At 42.9% G+C, this 18235-nt stretch overlaps 2 protein-coding genes and 1 long non-coding RNA gene across 3 annotated transcripts in view; 2 read left to right on the top strand and 1 right to left on the bottom strand.

The window, feature by feature from the left end:
• The first annotated feature begins 1340 nt into the window (after positions 1-1340).
• On the top strand, positions 1341-3266 carry cfap144 (cilia and flagella associated protein 144). The gene is made up of 4 exons (XM_062556627.1): positions 1341-1552; positions 1667-1726; positions 1876-1979; positions 2782-3266. Exons 1-4 carry the CDS (start codon positions 1417-1419, stop codon positions 2893-2895), a joined length of 414 nt encoding a protein of 137 aa, XP_062412611.1. The 5' UTR covers positions 1341-1416; the 3' UTR covers positions 2896-3266.
• A 900-nt stretch (positions 3267-4166) lies between these two features.
• The window catches only part of LOC134102151 (cilia- and flagella-associated protein 57-like), a 20895-nt gene continuing 6826 nt past the window's right edge, over positions 4167-18235 (top strand). The window contains exons 1-15 of the mRNA XM_062556158.1: positions 4167-4381; positions 4844-5157; positions 6326-6597; positions 7640-7802; positions 8148-8300; positions 8727-8866; positions 9114-9279; positions 9408-9521; positions 10790-11002; positions 11785-11958; positions 12435-12596; positions 13476-13631; positions 14030-14123; positions 14607-14797; positions 17281-17454. Of these exons, the coding sequence (XP_062412142.1) occupies positions 4225-4381; positions 4844-5157; positions 6326-6597; positions 7640-7802; positions 8148-8300; positions 8727-8866; positions 9114-9279; positions 9408-9521; positions 10790-11002; positions 11785-11958; positions 12435-12596; positions 13476-13631; positions 14030-14123; positions 14607-14797; positions 17281-17454 (2643 nt within the window). The 5' untranslated portion in view covers positions 4167-4224. The remainder of the gene's footprint in view (positions 4382-4843; positions 5158-6325; positions 6598-7639; positions 7803-8147; positions 8301-8726; positions 8867-9113; positions 9280-9407; positions 9522-10789; positions 11003-11784; positions 11959-12434; positions 12597-13475; positions 13632-14029; positions 14124-14606; positions 14798-17280; positions 17455-18235) is intronic.
• Positions 4779-5588, bottom strand: LOC134102152 (uncharacterized). Its single transcript, XR_009941485.1, has 2 exons — positions 5363-5588; positions 4779-5084 (listed from the first exon to the last, which is right to left on the bottom strand). It is a non-coding gene; the product is annotated as an uncharacterized LOC134102152 (long non-coding RNA).

Below are 18235 nucleotides of genomic sequence, written 5' to 3'. Positions count from 1 at the left end.
GTTCTGGGTGGGACTAATGAAAAGGAAAACAGCTGAATTAAACATGACACAATGTTTAATTAGCACGCTAGGCAAGGCGCTTTGCAATTATAATGTGACCTCGTTAGGAAAGGTTAAAAGATGTTGCCCTGGCATGGATTCTGCCTGTTTACACAGAGATAATAATCCATATTTTTTTTCTTCTGGCTTGTTTGAGAGACAGTGATTCAGAGTGAGGTTATAGTGTGTAAAAAGAATCAAATGAAGAGGCAGAAATGCAGAAATAAAGCCCATCTTCCCTCAGGGAGAAGAAGGGAATCTTCCCTCGTTTGTGCAGTGCACTGGAAAGCACCCCACAAATGCATCCCAGAAAAAGAAACAAAATAAAAAAAAGCAAGACTTCATCTTGACAAAATGGCTTCTGTGATGTTAACTTGGTTGGACACTGTGACAGGGCTCTGTGTAAACGAGGTAACTTGACATGATGTGAACCGCACACCCGCACAATTCACCCCATAGAGCAAACAGCCCTGGGATGAAAATAAGAGTGGCACAGTGTTCTTTCTTCAATTTTACTATTTTCTTCTTTCTTTCTTTATTAGAGCGCATTTGGAAATAAAGAGGAGGGGGGGGGGGGGGGGGGGTGGCCCTCAATGGTATTTAAACGTAACCTGGAATGAACAGGATCATGTTCAAAATATGTTTTTGTCCATGAAGGAGCAGACACTGCCATAAACTTGTCAAGCAAGGATATAAGCTAACAACCAAAATATGCACTAACTTAAAACGACACAAAACTAAACAAACAAACAAAAACAAGATTGAAATGGCAGAAAATAAAGTCAAGACGAAAGCCACAATATATAAATAAATATTTTGGATACATTTCTAGGAGAAAAGCTGGCATGTTAATGCCAACATTTGCTGAATAAAATCCAAACCAGATCAATTATGGCAAAATGTAGCCCAATTCCTAGCAACGCTAATGCATTAGACTTTCACACTGATTTATTTTAAAATGGCAAAGTAATGCATTTGCATTATAACATTTTGTATGTAACTGTTTTTTGTAATTAATTTCCTAAGAATATGATTTTTATCCACTCCACCCCATGTTTCGTTGCAGATAGATTTCAAAGAAGGATATTTCACTATTATTGATAAATGGGCTGCATTTTGGACAGACATGGACAGACATGGAAAGACATGGAAGAACACAAAGACACCAGCACGAGAAAACATCCGTCCACAAAGCAGTCTAGACAGTACTGTATAAATCAGAAGTGTTAGTGCGCCCTCTTGTGGAAAAAAATCCTAGCCATTTAGAGTCTGTTTACCGCTGCTTGGCAACAGGACTCGGAAATCTGACGAGGACAGTCGTTTTGTGATTTCAGCGACTCCGCACTGTTTTGGCAAAAGAGCGAATCTTGATTTAACATGGCAGAAAAAAAAGCTAAGGAAAAGGATCCCATTGACATCGTTCACCAGAATGCCATCCACGTCGAGACGATTTTGAAAGAACATAGATCTCAGAAGCTGTATACAAAGTTCAGCATCAACCCATACAAGAAACGTATGCAAATTACGAGGTTCTTTTCTATTTCCTGACTATTCTATCAATGTTTCAATTATGTTAATATTACTGTAATGTGAACTTTAACGTTACATGTTCTGCCTTTTACTTTAGTTCATGTTTTGACGGATAAGCCTATGTCGACGAACACTCACGAGCAAGTGGAGGAGGATCGTAAGTAAACTTAGGCCTAATGTGAGGCTCAGGAGGCATTTGCTGAATGGGCCACTCGAGACTGTTTGCAACAAACTTTACTTTAACTTTTGCATGATTGCACGGCCACATAGTGACAAGTCATCTGCCTTTTGTTAACAACACTACAGCTGCATTCCTAAAGATAATCCATGGAGCGCACCTAGAACCAACTAAGAAGTACACTTACCCAATGACGGAAAGCCAAGAGGTTGGCTGGATATCTACTCCTCTGGTAGGACTAAAATCAGTATACTTCTGAACGAATAAGGAAATGGGGTTGAAAGGGGAGATACATTGGCTAGTGAAAGCATATTTGGAATGGCTGGAACCGTAGTTTCATAGAGATTAAAAACCATTGGGCCTATACTACCATGCATGGCAAGTAAGGTACAGTAGGGCATGTCTGTCATACCAATAGTTTTGGAAAATAAAAGACTAAACTATTTCCCTGTAATGGTACAAAACAAAATGTAGGCTATAAGCTGTGTAGGCCTACTTTCACCAGTATTCAATATAGGACTAGCTGCAATCTGCACCCTGCTGCATAGTGTGGAAGGTGGGACATGACTCAATTCATGTTACATCTTGTCAGTAGCCTTTGTAGTGATTAGGTGTCAGGAAGATCCTTCAATCTGCTAGGGCAATTCCATGAAAAAACAGTAGGGGTTTGTGTGACCCCCATGGCATTGAGTACCAAATCAATCAGGTCCAACTGTAAAGATGACTTAAGGCTCAAGGTATGGTAGGCCTATGTTCGATGAAAATCCTTTACTGGCTCAAGAGAGTGATAAGACATGATATGTGGACAAATACTGATGTTGTGGTTCATTGAGAGCTACAGTTGTAGGCCCCTGACATTGTTCATTTCCACTGAAAATGCTATTCCAATGATACTACCAAATATGCCTTTGTTATATTAACTTCCACTGATTATTTTTCAGATCAACTTGCTTAGACTCGTTACATGTATCGATTTTACTAAAATGCCTCACAGCAAACTCGGTCTCATTTGTGGTCTTTGTTCCTCCTCTCAGATCGTGTCTGACCGCAGCGACCGGAGACTCAACTTCCCCCGGCAGAACTCCGAAATCACCAAGTACATGGATGCTGCGTGGCGCCTCAAAGAACAGACCCAAAACCTGCGCTGAAGGTCACACTGCCGACACAAGGAATGGCTACTCTATAAATCAAAGACTGTTGACAGACAACCATGTATTCATGTTGTTTCTATTTGCTTACCCTTTAGGTTGAATGTCTCGTAATGATAGATATGATAGATAGCCCAATATAACTGTTTTTTCTTGTTTATGCTAAATAAAATCACAAAGTATAAACCAGTCTCACCGAAATATACAATTGTGTCAGTAAATCGTATCGTATTAGCAATATTGACTGATCAAAAGGCTACATAAATAATGATCAATATGAATGCCATGCCATGGCATATGATCAATCATAAGGACCTGAATTACATGTTCAAATGTGTGTCCCAAAATTCAATAACAATTTGCCATCTGCAGCTCTGTATTTATGCCAGTGTAGTCATTATACTGGAGGATTACTTTTATATTACTTGTTTTAGTCAATCCATAAAGCCTGAACCATTACAAGGAAAAGACCATTTATTAAAGTAATGTAACAAAACAGTGCAACCATTCATGTGCTAATCCCATCTGCAAATGCGCGTTGGTTACATACTGTGCACTAGTATTGACTTTGTAGAACAGAAATAGCCTTATGTGCATGTGCACTATTATAAAAAGGCTATACATGAGGACAAACCTTGTGCAGCCTAATGTCTAACACAACCCAATCAAGGTTCTTTATTAATTGTTCTATGTTTATTTTCATTAGGTTATTGCTTGAATTGATATTTGTTTATTATTGCTAATCTCCCCAATGTAGTCTGACCAACCTTTTAAATTGTTCACTGTTAAATTTAATTATTATTATATTGTTTTTATCTGAATGTCGCTTTGGACAAAAGCGCCTGCTTTATTTGTTAACTTCTTGCCACTCAATGAGAAGGACAGTATTATACGTGAGTTTTATGCCTACTCCTACTTAGTCAGATTTTCCTTTGTCATTGCATAACACTGTACTTTTCATTGTGATGAACATAATTATATGTATTCCATGGCAACAAAACCAACAATGCTCATCCATTCCAATAGAACACCTGTGAGCACTCCTGTTCACTTTCATAAGGTGAGTTTCTATGTTGGTCCTCCAAAACCGTAAGTAAACCATCAGAAGGAAAGATGAACTAAAACCTCAAATGTCTCACAAATAAGAGCTCTCTACATTTTGCAGAGGATGTGCAGTTGAAAGAAGTCAAAATAATCAATGCAGTCTTGGAGATATTAATCAGACTTAAGAAGCCTCAGTGGCTGACTAATGATCACAAGCCATTTTAAATTGGTTTTCTTCTCCACTTGGCAGTGAAGTCACTAACCTTGACGTGACACAGTTTAGCAATGGCTGCCTTGGTGCCCCAGTGTCACCACATCTTTGGGCTGAGGACTGGAGTGGCTAACAACGTTTGCTGCGTTGATGAACAAACTGTCATCTTCCCCTCTGGAAACAACTGTGTGCGCTACAACATTGACCAGAAATGTCAGAAATTCATACCAGGTACATTGGGTTTAAAATGTCTGAATTTAAGTTTTGTTAATAATTTACCAGGGCCATATTCCCTTTTCTGTTCTCATTGAAGATGTCTAAAACGGTTAGAAATAATTTAACACATGCTAATAGGCCTATTATGTAATATGTAGGCTACTGTAGACCTAGACTAAAGTAGGCCTAGGCTATCTAATGCAAACCTCATGTGCTCTTCAGTAGACCAATAATCCATTTTCAACTCAAAACCACTGGAATTGTACATTTAATTAATTTAGTTTGAAAAAGTTAAGATAGGCTATTTATTTTTAACCAACTCTGAATAGACATACAGGATAGGCTACACATGACTAGAGGCTTGGCCTAGGCCTACTGTTAAGACTTACTGAAACAACAGATAATCAAACTGCCCAGAACAAATGGACAGACCTTTATTAGTGACACATGAACGCTCCATCATGTCTTCCTTTGCAGGTCTGGAGAAAAGCCATGGCATGTATGCACTGGCCATCAGCCCAAACAAGCGCTACCTGGCCGTGTCAGAACGCGGGGAGCGGCCAGTAATCACCGTCTACGACCTGCAGCATGAACAGTGCCGTAAGAGAAAAGTGCTTACGGGTGGCGACCTGGCCGACGTTGAGTTTGTGTCCATGAGTTTTTCCCCGGACTCTAAATACTTCATCGCACAGTCGGCTGGTCCGGACTGGATCCTCTTCTACTGGATGTGGGAGAGGCAAAAGATCATGGCCACAGTCAAGACTACCATCATTACTAATCCCATATCTCAGGTAGGCCTATAGGCTGTTTGAGAGAAGGTGCCTCTAAAAACATGGGTAGGCTAGGCCTAACTTGACCCTCAAGTTTAAGATATTGCCGAAAGATTGGCAGGCCTCGAGTATGCATTTATTTTCTTCTCTCTCTCGAGACTTTTCTTAGCGCCACCTATTTTATGAGGCTAAACGTATAGTTCCAAGTTCCAACAGTTAGGCCTACCGTGTTAGTGCGCGATATTGGTGCCTCGGTCTTTCCCGCTCAATCCGTAGGCCGGCCTAGGCCTAATAACAGCCTACGCAGATTCAAAATCTTAGGCTAGTGGTAGCCATCCTCTTATGGACGTTTTTCACTGTAGCCATTTTTACATTAAATACTTAACCAAGCATAGCCTATAATAACAACCGAGTTACTGTTTGAGCCAACTCACTGTTAAGAGTAACCTGGTAGTAAACCAGACGCGAGAACTCTGGATAAGAGCACTTACAGAACCAACCTTATGTCCTTCACACTGGCACCTGCACACCCACACACCACCTAAACTCCACCCCCAATTCCCCTGAAAGGCACCCAACAATTTCAGAAACTCAACAGGTCACAATATCAGACACACCTAACTGCTTATCACAGTATTTTCTTGTATTCTTCCATTGCACATTTCATCATGTGGGGGCATAGACAAGCAAAAATAAATCAGGTTTGGTTTGCTGCCCTCTCACGGCATCTCCACTGGCTTATGGACTAAATGTTGCATAATATATGCAATATATGCAAAATATCCTATATTATAGCATAACAGGCTATTTGCTAAATCATTATTTAACATTTAGATTATATCACATTCCAAATATGTACTGTAGTTCTACCTAAATTAGTCGATATTGACTCAAAATTTGGGACTAGGGCTACAAGAAAATATCATGAAGTTCAGTAGTGGGGTGGGGGTAGGGGGGGCGTTGTGCATGTGGAGCCCTCCTAGCCCACAGACTAATGAGAAGAAGTTATTTATATTGGCAGGTTTATTGCAGGCTGTAAAACGCGAGATAGTATTGAACAGCAATCATTTTAATAGTGAATGTAGGAGAAAACACATTCAGATTAGTTGTAGTGAGTTGTTTGAAACTCATATTGATTTGATACACTAAAGACATACAGTAAACTAACCTAAGCAACATTTTCCTCCAGGTCAGCTTCAGCCCGTATGACAACACACAGGTCTGTGTGACTGGTTATGGGGTCCTAAAGATCTTCCGCTTCATGGAGGGCATCCTTAAACAGATCGCCTTTCAGAAACTGGACTCCCAGAACATTCTGTCCCATGCCTGGGTCTCGGAGGACCGCATTATCGCAGGCACAGAGAAAGGCAGGCTGATGGTGTTTGAGTCGGGCGACCTGCGCTGGGACATGAGTGTGGCCCCCAAAGCCTCCGAGGGGCCAGCAGACAACACGCGGAGAAGGTACTGTATGTCTCCTAATGATGTGCTTCATATTTGTACTGCTACGTACCTCCCATCTCTGGCATTTGCACTAGGCCTACACAGGGCCCTTCACATTCGTCTTTTTATCTATCCTCCCTTCCTTCCTCGGTCCTAGTTCCCACTGATCTAGAGAGATAAAGAATGATGGGGCGGCAAAGATGGGATAGTCTATCCAGTGTTGTTTATAGATCAGTGGGAACGAGCCGGAGGACCGAGGAAGGAAGGAAGGGAGGATAGATAAAAAGACGAATGAGAAGGGCCCATAACCTCTGGCAGTCCAAGCAGACACCACCTGATGCATCTCCTCTGATGTAGTGTCAAATTTCCTAAGCCTCTTTGAGGTAATCAAGTTTTTGATTGTTACATAAAACATAAAAGTAGCAATGGCTGAAAAAGATTTAGCAGGGACTATGTCTTCATTGGCTACATCTCACTGAGCATCCCAACACATGCCATGATACTTAAGTCCTTTTAGGCAAGTCTCTCCACTCAGCGGCTATTATTCCAATGCATTTTGGCCACTTATCGGGCATCTATTTCACAAATGCGCTCGAAGCTTCATGACACCAACCTTGCTTCAGTGTGTGATTGGCACGATGTATTTACACACCACATGATTGGCGCAATGTATTCACATGTTGACTTTTTTGCCATGGAAGGCACGGGATATGTGTACACAAGACAATGCCATATAGGTGTTACAAACTAACTCCATGCATTTCAATGGGGGATGAGTAAATGTGTCGACTTATTTGAACGTCTCTGATGATACATAGTGCCTGTACATGGTACCGGTACATGTAGGCTTATATACCAAATGTGAGCAAATAGTTAAGAAGAAATTTAGAGATTCTACACCACTGGTGGGAACTACTATCTGATAGATGACAATGTCGCACAGATATTGGATGATGCACAAGCAAATACAATGTTGCACATAATGAGCTGTGCCATTGTCCTTGATTACAATAATTTATGCCTAGAGGAATTTCAGTGTGATTCACCATTGTTCTTGATGTAGGTCTACCAGGCAGAAAGAGATGGATATCCAGACAGAGATGCCACGTGTAACAGTCATCACGGCATATTCTAAAGGGTTTGCCTGTGCTGCTGGTCCCGGGAAAGTCCTGCTGTTTGAGAGAACTGAAGAAAATGACCACTACAGGAAAACCAGAGAAATCCGGGTAACACTTGTTTGTTGGTGGGATGATTTGGTATGTTCCTGTTTGTATGGCTTTGTCTAGGCTTGCTAGGGTTATTGTTGTGTGTTGCTGTGTCAGTGTAATTGTGCAGTTTATGGCACCCTCTACTGGTTTGATTTTTTAATGTCATGCATGTATGCATGTATGTACTGTATTCTGTATGCACATGTCTGTTTCTGTCCAGTAGTGTGTGTGTGTGTGTGTGTGTGTGCGTGCGTGCGTGCGTGCGTGCGTGCGTGTGAGAGAGAATGTGTGTGTACATGCATGGTGTCAGTGCGTCATTTGTCTGTGTTCGTTTATTTTGCACGTGTGTATATTCTCGCTCAGATTCCCCAGGACCCCTGCAGGAGTGACCCAGGGCGTGCGGAGCAGCAGCAGATCATGTCGTTGGTCATCAGCCCAACAGAGGAGACTGTGGTGACCAGCACAGACTTCAACCAGCTCTACAGCTTAACCTTGTCCACTGCGGAGATGAGCAAGGTCAGTGCAGAACTCTGTTTGATCCCTTTCAGCCATCATACAGTACATCCCTTTGGCTTAAGATGCACTTCTTAATGGTACGCTAGCATTTCGACCCATCTTCTACAATGGCCCCAGATGCCCCGAGTTTGGAAGTGTCTGATCCAATTCTGTTTGTGTACTACAATAGGTTATGATGTGCTTACTTTTTTTAATGTGTTTGTGGAAATGCATTTTTTAGAACAAACTATTTCTGAAGTGTGTATGGTTTTTGTTGTTGTTGTTGATTTTTTATTTATTTTTCATTAGTTCACACAACCACATCAGAAATGCACATCTGTGTACCGGGTGCATAATTACTTTTAATCAGAGCAGAGAGTGTTTTAACTAATAGATCAATGATGCTTCAGAGTATGCGAGCGCATGCTGAGTATGTCCCCTTGACAGGGTGAGCTGGCTCACTTTGAGCACCTGTCCCACTCCTTCCACTCCGGAAGCATCACCGGCCTGTCTGTCTGCATGCGCAAGCCCATCATCGCCACCTGCTCACTGGACCAGTCGGTGCGCATATGGAACTTTGAGACAAAGTACGGAGATTGTCACTCATGGTTGTCTAGCAGCAGCATCTGTATTGGTTATTCTTATCGTTTAAATTTCATTGCATCCCATCTGTATTTACAGAAAGCCCTTGTCAAAAATGTTATTATGAAAATACACATAATTGTATTTAGTATGTAGAATTGTATTATACACATAACTGTAATTAGATTTAAGCCATTTTAGTTTCAAATGGTAGAGTGTTTTTATGTTCAACTTTCTCATACTCATCTTTAGCACCCTTGAGCTTTACAAGGAGTTCCAGGAAGAGGCCTTCAGCATTGCTCTGCACCCCTGCGGCCTCTACGTGTTGGTGGGTTTCTCCAGCAAGCTACGTCTGATGAACCTGCTCATTGACGATATCAGGACCTTCAAGGAGTTCACCGTGCGAGGCTGCAAAGAGGTTAGCAATGTTACATCCAGTTAGTGGTACAGATGAGTAAAAGTATCCCATGTCATTTCTCCATAAAATTATCATTTTGTTTTGCATATGTCTCCTTTATACTCTCATTTTCCCCCTTCTCTCTGCAGTGTGCTTTTAGTAATGGTGGACACATGTTTGCTGCTGTCAATGGCAACGTCATCCACATTTTCTCCACTACCACCTTTGAGAACACCCTCAACCTGAAGGGGCATAACGGCAAGGTAAGACTGGCAGCGTGGTAGATTGCTGGTTTTAATTCAAGCCACATTTCATTTTAAAAAAAGAAGAATGTTAAGTTCTGTCATCTAGGCCTATTCTATTGCTTTTATTAATGACATTTAATGTTTTGCCATGGTATCGTTTCAGTATTGATGTCAAGATACTTAGGCATGGTTTTATATCAAAGCCATCATTTTGGTATCAGGACATCACTAGTGAATGGATACATACTTTAGCGGATGTGGACTGATGTGAATTTGTTGGAAAAATATAGAAATTCTCCCACTATTGTCTGTCTGAGCTCTGAGTAGGCTTCAGACTGGGCTGTCTAGCCAGCCTCAGGTTTCCATCCCGTCGGGAGTACACTTGATTGAACTCAATCAACAGTTTTCAGACCTCAAAGAAACATGGACTGATTGGAGATGAAAACAGCTGAAGATGAAACCTGACAGCTGTGTCAACAACACCCTTGTTTATACGGAGTGAAAAACCCTGATTTAAAACAGAAAAAAAGACTATTTAAAAGTTTCTTTGGTAGGTGGGGAGATTAATGTTTGTAAAGTGCTTGCAAAGATATATTTGTCCTGAGCTTTGCTGGCTTTAGACACTTGTTGGGAATAGAAAAAAAACATTGACAATTCAATTGATTTGGTCTCTGAAGCCCAGAGAAAAATGTGCTTTTGGATTAGTCTCACAAGCTAACTAAATTGCTTGATTGATCTGCTCTGTAAAACTTGATTTTTTCCCCCCCATGGCTGACACAACCCCATAATGAATGCACACTTGGTTTTAACTACATTGCGGCTTTTGACATTTTTATGCTCTCACCAAGCACCGAATGATAAAAAGAGAGAGAAGAATAGCTTTGTGATTGCTCAGATAATACAAAATACCCCAAAGGTGTTCCTTGAGACTGAAAAGAAACAGACACTTATAATAAAAGAGGAGAAGAGATGGATAGAGAAGGGTGTTATCAAAAGACTGACTGTGCTACTAAAGAAGTTTCCTCCTCTCCTCTCTCTGCTCTTGCAATAGTGAGAATAAAGTATGTTAAGATCATGATAGGTTATGTATGAAGAATAGATAATGAATGTATGTCTAATAGAGTATCTTCTGGTGATCTTCTCTTAGAACTCAGAAGCACAAGATGTGCCAAGATAATTGTGGGATCATTACCACTGATTATATCAATAGATTCCGGCGAATCCACTAAAATGACACAGGCGATGAGGGTCTCATGATCTCCCTGCCACCCTATCCATGTCCGCAGGTACGCTCCATCATCTGGAGTGGTGACGACAGCCGCCTGGTGTCCTGTGGCATGGACGGTGCCGTGTACGAGTGGAACACGCTGACGGGCCAGCGCGAGACCGAGAGCGTCCTCAAGTCCTGCAGCTACACCGGGATAAGCCTGTCGCCCGACAGCAAATCCATATTTGTTGTGGGCACCGACTTCACGCTCAAAGAAATCCAGGACTGCCAGGTGAGATACCTGTCATAGATAGCCTAATCACTTTTTTGCACCTCATTCTTTGGTACAGTATGTGTGAAATGTAAAATAGTTGCGAGAGACTAGTTGCGGTCATGGCATGGTCAAAAGTCCAGTATGAAATATTTCTGTTTTCTATTATTTTCTGATGCGTACCAAAAAGTTAAAGTTAAACAAATATATCAGAGTGATATATCAAAATATGGGGCTAAGTTACCTCATAAGTCAGTGTGTGCTCAGGCACACATATATATCTATCATCCTCACTCAAGTCAGACAGCTCATAAAAATGTTCATGCAGATATCAGTGCTGGGTCTTGTCAATCTGACAGTTCTTAAAAAGTAACGCTGCTCTCAGTCTCCCAGGACGTGTTTTCAATAAGTTTGCCTGACAGGGCTTGACGGAACCCTCCGAATTGTCTCCGTCTGGGCATTCATGGAAGATAAAATATTAGAAATCTATGGAACTCAGTGGCAAAGACCTGTGTTAGACTACATAACGTTTGGAGAGGCTCTTCACATAATATGACTCTGAAGATTTTTTTTTTTTTTGCAATGTACCAGCAGATAGATTTTTATGAGAGACAAGCGCCCTCCAGGTGTTTGAGCTTCTGTTGTGCTACTGTGGTACTTTGTAATACTGCCATCAGTATTCTGCCTGCATATGGTCCAGAGTGTTCAAAAGCCCTGTGCAGTGGCTGGCAGATGGGGTGTGTGAACAAGGGTGTGTGATCACATCCTAGCACTTTGTGTGTGTTGTGTGTGCGCCCTGACAGATCTTGCGTGAGGTGAGGTCCGAGGACGTGACATACACCAGCGTTGTCATGTCCCGTTCCGGCCGAACTCTCTTCACCGGCACGTCCGTGGGGACGATCCGGGCCATCAAATACCCGCTGTCTCTCCAGAGGGAGTGGATTGAGTACCAGGCACATGCCTCTGCCATCACCAAGGTTTGTCACTAATAAAAACATTAGTATGGAGGGAACGTAACGGGCCAGTGTCCCGGACAGGGATTAAGCCTAGTCCTAAACTAGAAGCTCACTGAAGGGGATCATTGAAGTTTTCTTTTATTCTCTTTTTAGACTAAGCCTAATCCATGTCTGGGAATCCCCCAATATGTTTCATTAAATACATCCATTTATAGAATTTTGTTAAAATATATGACAATAGTAATTACAGCTGATGTTAAAAACATTATATTTTGTACATGATATTATGATTTTGGGTTCCTGTTTTTTAGTCAGGTTTAAGAGTAATTATGATAGTTCCAAAACAAAGTGTACCAGGCTGCATGGATGTTTCCTCAAGGGAATTAGCACAAGTCACAAGTTGCTCCTTATAGCATTGCATACATTCTGCTGTTACAATGTCATTTTAAAAAGTATATAACTGTTAAATCTATTTCTATCCATGGTGGTCTGCTCAGATGATGATAACATTTGATGACCAGTACCTGTTGAGCGTGTCCAAGGACGGCTGTCTGATCATCTGGAAGCTGATCGATAAGGAGGGCCGAGGCCTGAAGAGAGATAAGGAGCTCTGCTACGCCGAGGAGATCCTCATCACCAAGTCTGACCTGGAGGAGAAGGTACAGTAAGCACCGCATCATCACTCAAAGACACAAGTCAGACAGAATTACAGCCCAGAGGAGGAACAGGGGTGTTATTGGAGCTGTGCTCTTATTTGGGCTGTTCAGAAATACACACAGTGCAGTAGCTGTCTAACAGGTATAGTTCCTTGTAAGACAGTGTTTGTATGCTTGCTGTTCTTAAGACCCATTCAGAAGGAACGAGTAGACTAAATCAATAGATACAGATACATAGATAGATAGATAGATAGATAGATACTGTAGATAGATAGATAGATACTTTATTGATCCCCATGGGGAAATTCAAGAAATCATGAGCAAGTAAATCATAAGCATGGTCCATGTAATGTGAATGTGTTCAGACGATATTGAGGCAACAACAGGCGATATGACAGCAAGTGATGCAAAGTGGGCGGTACTGAGTTGAAATAATTTTAACTCTTAAGTGATGCAATTGAGGCAATTACCAAGGGGAATGATGCATATTATGTTGACTGACAGGTAATGACAATAGCAAGTCCCTCAGACGTTCCCGCCCAGAGACCGCCCCTACATACAGTACATGATAGAATTTCAGCTACAAAGTGTCGGAAAACGAGCGAGTCACTGGATATCTTAACACCACTTCATTCACATGCAACATGAGTCCGACATGCAGAACTTTCAATTAATTTGTGTTGGAGTTCTTTTGTGAAAAAAAAGAATTGAATAGAAATTAGTGTCTGTTTACTGACAATACAATAAAGTTGTGTTAGCTTGAGGTAAATGGTGGAGGTGAACGAGCTGAAAATGGCACTGCATTCGAATTCATCAACAAGAGCCACCATCGCCATTCATCATCATCATCGTACCTGTCGCCGGTCTGAAATGTCATTCCAGAACCAGATCATTCTGGAGCTGAAGACGCGGATGGAGGAGCTGAAGACAGAGAACGACTACCAGCTCCGTCTCAAAGACATGAACTACAACGAAAAGATGAAAGACCTAACGGAGAAGTTTAATCACCAGATGGAGTCTCTGAAGACCAAACTCCAGGTGACATTTGCTGATCAAAATCAAAGCAGATACACTGCCATGTATTGATGAAGATATATGGTCTTTTGGGCCCCTACCGTCGACTTTAAGGCAGCACTGCCTGGAAGGCACTAGGGTTAGGCAAGGATTAGGGTTAGAGTTAGGTTTAGGGCTAGGTATAGGGTTAGGGTTAGGGTTAGGTATTGCAGCGCTGCCTTGATGTCGATGATGGGAGCCCAAAAGACTATCAAGCCCTGATTAAAGGCAAAACACAACACAAATGTGCACAAACAGCCCATCACGACCACAACATATTCTGATGCCATACATAACTGGATATTTATGATGATATGAAACAAAGTTGTAAGTAAAATGTTTGAGTTATTTTGATAGCTGATGAGTAGCTGATTATTGTGTAGATCCTGACAACAGAGAAGGGGCAACTGGAAATCAAACATCAGGAAGTGATGACTGACTCTCAGGAAAAGCACAATAAAGATGTGCAGGATTTGGGTGAGTTCTTCTTTATCTTCTTGTCTCTCCTCTCACCATTCATTCAGTTTTTAGTCTTTTTCTCACTATTTCTGTCCGTCTATCACACAGCCATTACTATCTCTCACACACATACACACACACACACACACACACACACACACACACACACACACACACACACACACACACACACACACACACTCACACACACACACACCTCTGTTACCAGAGCCCTGTAAATGATTAATGTCACATTAATGATATCAGATTAATTCCTCAGAAGTGCAGTAATTAGCCCGTGGCGCTATCAGACAGATGTGATTGTAAGGGCCGTTCAGCGTGCTTACACCTGTAATATTTCACCACTGGGCCCCGAGCTCCCTCCTGCAGACTGTCTGCGTGGACTGTCTTGAGAGGGGGGGGGGGCCCACACACGGACTGGTCATTCTCTCCCCCCTAAACACCTCTTGTCCTCCCCCCTGGCCCCGTTGTTCTCCTCAGAGTCCACCAGCAGCCAGAAGCTCCTGCTGGAGTATGAGAAGTACAAGGAGCTGCAGGTCAAGTCCCAGAGCATGCAGATGGACTACGAGCTCCAGCTGCAGGCCTTGGAGAAGGAGAAGGCGTCGGCGCTGCAGAGCCTCACGCTCTACTACGAGGGCTCCATGAAGGAGCGGGAGATGCTGTTGGAGCAGGTGGGTGGAGGTGGAGGTGGTGGTGGTGGTGGTGGTCAGGTGGATGAAGAAGTGTGGAGTGGAGCAGAGTACTGTGAAGTCATGCAGTGTCCTCTCCTGTAAACGTTTCTTGTCCCCCAGAACTTCATGGCAACTGCCAGGACTCAGGATGTATCCGCTTTTAAGCCATTATGGGAGCAGAAGGCAGAGCGAGATCTGCTGGCGGGGTGCCGGCGTATAGCGAAAACAAGTCTGCAAAATCACTCCTCAGACCTGATGGTTGTCATGGCGGAGCTGTGCGAAATTACCCAGTCGAGACTTAAGCCCTTGGCACGTTGTTTCAGAATGGCATTGTCGATGAAGAATATTAGCCCCCTCAGGTGATATGCCGATGTTTCAGAGAGTGGTTTTTACTGGGTTATTGCGCTGTTTATCCCCGCTACATTACTCTCCATATCATCATTTGTGTATATCCTTTACATTATTCAGAGCTGAGTGATGGTGATGACAAGAGATATGTTTACGGTTTTATTACGGTTGTTCATTTTAGTAACATGAAACAACAGGCACGTTCCATCTGTCATGATTGTGCATATCCCTGTGAGTAGATTGATAGAGCTTTTCCTTATGCTGTGAGTCCCTTCTCCATGCACTGCTCTGTTCTATGCATAAATTGCATTTGGATTTGTGATATCTCAGTATGTTTTAGATAAGGTTTTTGAGATGGCATATTTGTGTCAGGCAGTTTGAATTTCTTTGATTGTGCATTCATGACCAGTGGCTTGTCTCTGTTGAGCTGAATATGTGTATTTGAATGTGTATTCTTATTTGTGTGTGTGTGTGTGTGTGTGTGTGTGTGTGTGTGTGTGTGTGTGTGTGTGACATTTTTGCATGGGCCTATGTCCCGTGTGTGTATGTATTCCATTCACACACATTCACACTCACACACACACACACACACACACACACACACACACACACACACACACACACACACACACAGACACACTCGCACACGCATAGACACACACCTCCCACTGTGACACTGATTGGAATTGAGAAGACAAATGAACGGGGTGTGAGGGGTGTGTTCCGCCGGGGCCATCCGCGGAATCTTAAAGGAAACGCCGCGTCAAGTGCCATCAATCCTCAGCAGGCACGCAGCAGTGGGAGAGTGGCCGAGCCGTCCGCCCGGCATAATCACCATATTATTCTCCTCCAAAAGGAATGTTAAGTGAATCGTATTAGGTCACACCGATGAGTGTGCGGCTCCACGTGCTGACAGGCACTGAGAAGAGTGTATATGGGGTGTGTGTGTGGAGGAGGGGGGGGGGGGACGGACGGCTATAGCAGGGGAGAAGAGTAAGGGTTAGAGGAGGGGTGTTTGATTCACCTGTTTAAGTGGACGGGATGGACTGACCTTCCTCACGGTTTTCATATACTGTCTTGAGAGCTCCAAATCCTTAGCCTGGATGCCAGACCGAAGTTTAGCCCCGCCTCCATTCTTTTTCTGCAGGGAACTTCGGTCTGGCACTGCTCCGTTCAGCTGCTACTATTCGAGATACACTTCTGCTCGGACCAATCACATTTCACAGGGCGGGCTTTACGTGATGATTGACATATGAACAGCAGTGACGTTCACGGCTGCATGCGTCCTCGTTCAACGAGTTGGGTGTGAGACCATGTTCGCTTAGGTTGATTTTGATTGCAACAGAAACGCTATGGCTATGAATGCATAATTTGTTCATGCAGTTTGGCCTTTCGTTTATCTTAGCTATTGAAACGGAGGTTTTATCACGGATTCGCACAACTATTTCTGAACACTTAGACCAACGAGGATATGTGGGAAAACTTCAGTTTCACTTTCACCCAGTTAAAACAGCATGTTTGGGTGATGTTGTTCCCGTTTGTTTGAAAATGTCTGTTTGCTCGTTGGGTTAACGACACACTTCCCCAGCTGTTCATTGCATACAGTTTGAAGGAATTATTTTTAAAAACGAAGGAGGATGTTTTCCATAGCCTACCCTGCTACATATTTCTGTCTTAGATTTCGCAGATACTGACAGCCAATAACTTGTTCTGTTTGGTTTGGTCTATCCAATGAGTGCAGAGCTATCCCCCCCGCACTGTATCGGTTGAATCACGCCCCATAATCGCAGCTGAATGGAGCAGTTTCAGACTCATATTCTGATAAGAATTGAGTATGACGTCGTCAGGCTACCAAATCCTTCCTTGGTATCAAAATGCTTTCCTGAGCATTCTGTATGTCATCTGATATACTGTACTTGACTTGGTTCTAAAAGTACACTTACTTACACACACACACACACACACACACAGTGTCACTATCACTCTCTCTCTCTCTCTCTCTCTCTCTCTCTTTCTCTTTCTCTCGCACACACATGCACTCTTACGCACACACACACACACAGTCCCCCTGTGTTTCTCTGACACCTCTGCCCCCCCCCCCCCCCCCCCACACACACTTCTTCTACCCCCTGTAGTGCCAGGAGGAGGCGCGCACGCAGCTCCGGGAGTTTGAGGAGTCCAAGAGGCAGATGGAGGAGGACAGCGACCGCGAGATCCAAGACTTGCGTCTCCACTACCAGCGCCTGCTCACCGCAGAGAAGGAGACCAACCTCAAGATGAAGGGAGACACGGGCATCATGAAGAAAAAGGTACCGGGAGAAAAACACAACGAAGCCCAATTAACCACAGTAATTTCCTGTGTGTAAGCCGCAATGTGTATAAGCCGCAGAGCAGTGTTTTATGCAAGTTAAAAGAAACAAAACCATATCAATACCATATTAACTGTCCCCGTGTATAAACCTCATAGTTAAAGACATCTTGCAAAATCAATGTATGAGCCGCGGTTAATAGTCTGTAAATTACGGTACACTGACGATTACATCTCGCTTATTAGCCTACTGTTCTGCTGGCTTTATTGAGTTAAACACTGCACATGTTGAGGGGGACTCTATGACAGCTATATGCAAAGTCCAACACAACACGAGATCGGGAAGCACCAGGAGACACAGGTCCTCCTGGAGTCCTCCGCGCTTCACACACAGCCCTAGACACGCTGGGGATTTTACAATTCATCAAAAGGGAAAGTGCTTCAACTGCCACTCAGACTAATCATCCTCTTGACACTACATTTCCGACACCAAATTCTTCACATTTTTTTCAACTTTTGTGTTCATCACCTGTAATTTGAGTCATCAGACAAGCTATGAATTTTGGGCTATATAGGTTTTTGCCAAAAGCAATACATCATGAGAATAATATTATGAGATTCAGAACTTGTCTCGTTCTTGGCTCCTATTAGAACTGTATGGTGCCCAGTTCAGTCGGCATTTGGTCACATGTGGCATAGTTGTGATTGGCCCCTCTCACTGCGCCCCCCTGTCAGTGTCTCTGCTCCTGTGCTGGCCACCTCCGCCTACACCACTCTTAACC

Source organism: Sardina pilchardus, chromosome 15 (genome assembly GCF_963854185.1).
Source record: "Sardina pilchardus chromosome 15, fSarPil1.1, whole genome shotgun sequence".
NCBI lineage: Eukaryota > Metazoa > Chordata > Actinopteri > Clupeiformes > Clupeidae > Sardina > Sardina pilchardus.
Note: the sequence above shows the minus strand (reverse complement) of the source record. Positions and strands in the feature narration are given on the sequence as shown.

Coding starts and splice junctions, on each gene's coding strand:
- cfap144 (XM_062556627.1), top strand. CDS start 1,417: ATGGCAGAAAAAAAAGCTAAGGAAAAGGATCCCATTGACATCGTTCAC. Junction 1,553..1,666: donor CATCAACCCATACAAGAAAC/GTATGCAAATTA, acceptor CTTTTACTTTAG/TTCATGTTTTGACGGATAAG. Junction 1,727..1,875: donor CGAGCAAGTGGAGGAGGATC/GTAAGTAAACTT, acceptor ACAACACTACAG/CTGCATTCCTAAAGATAATC.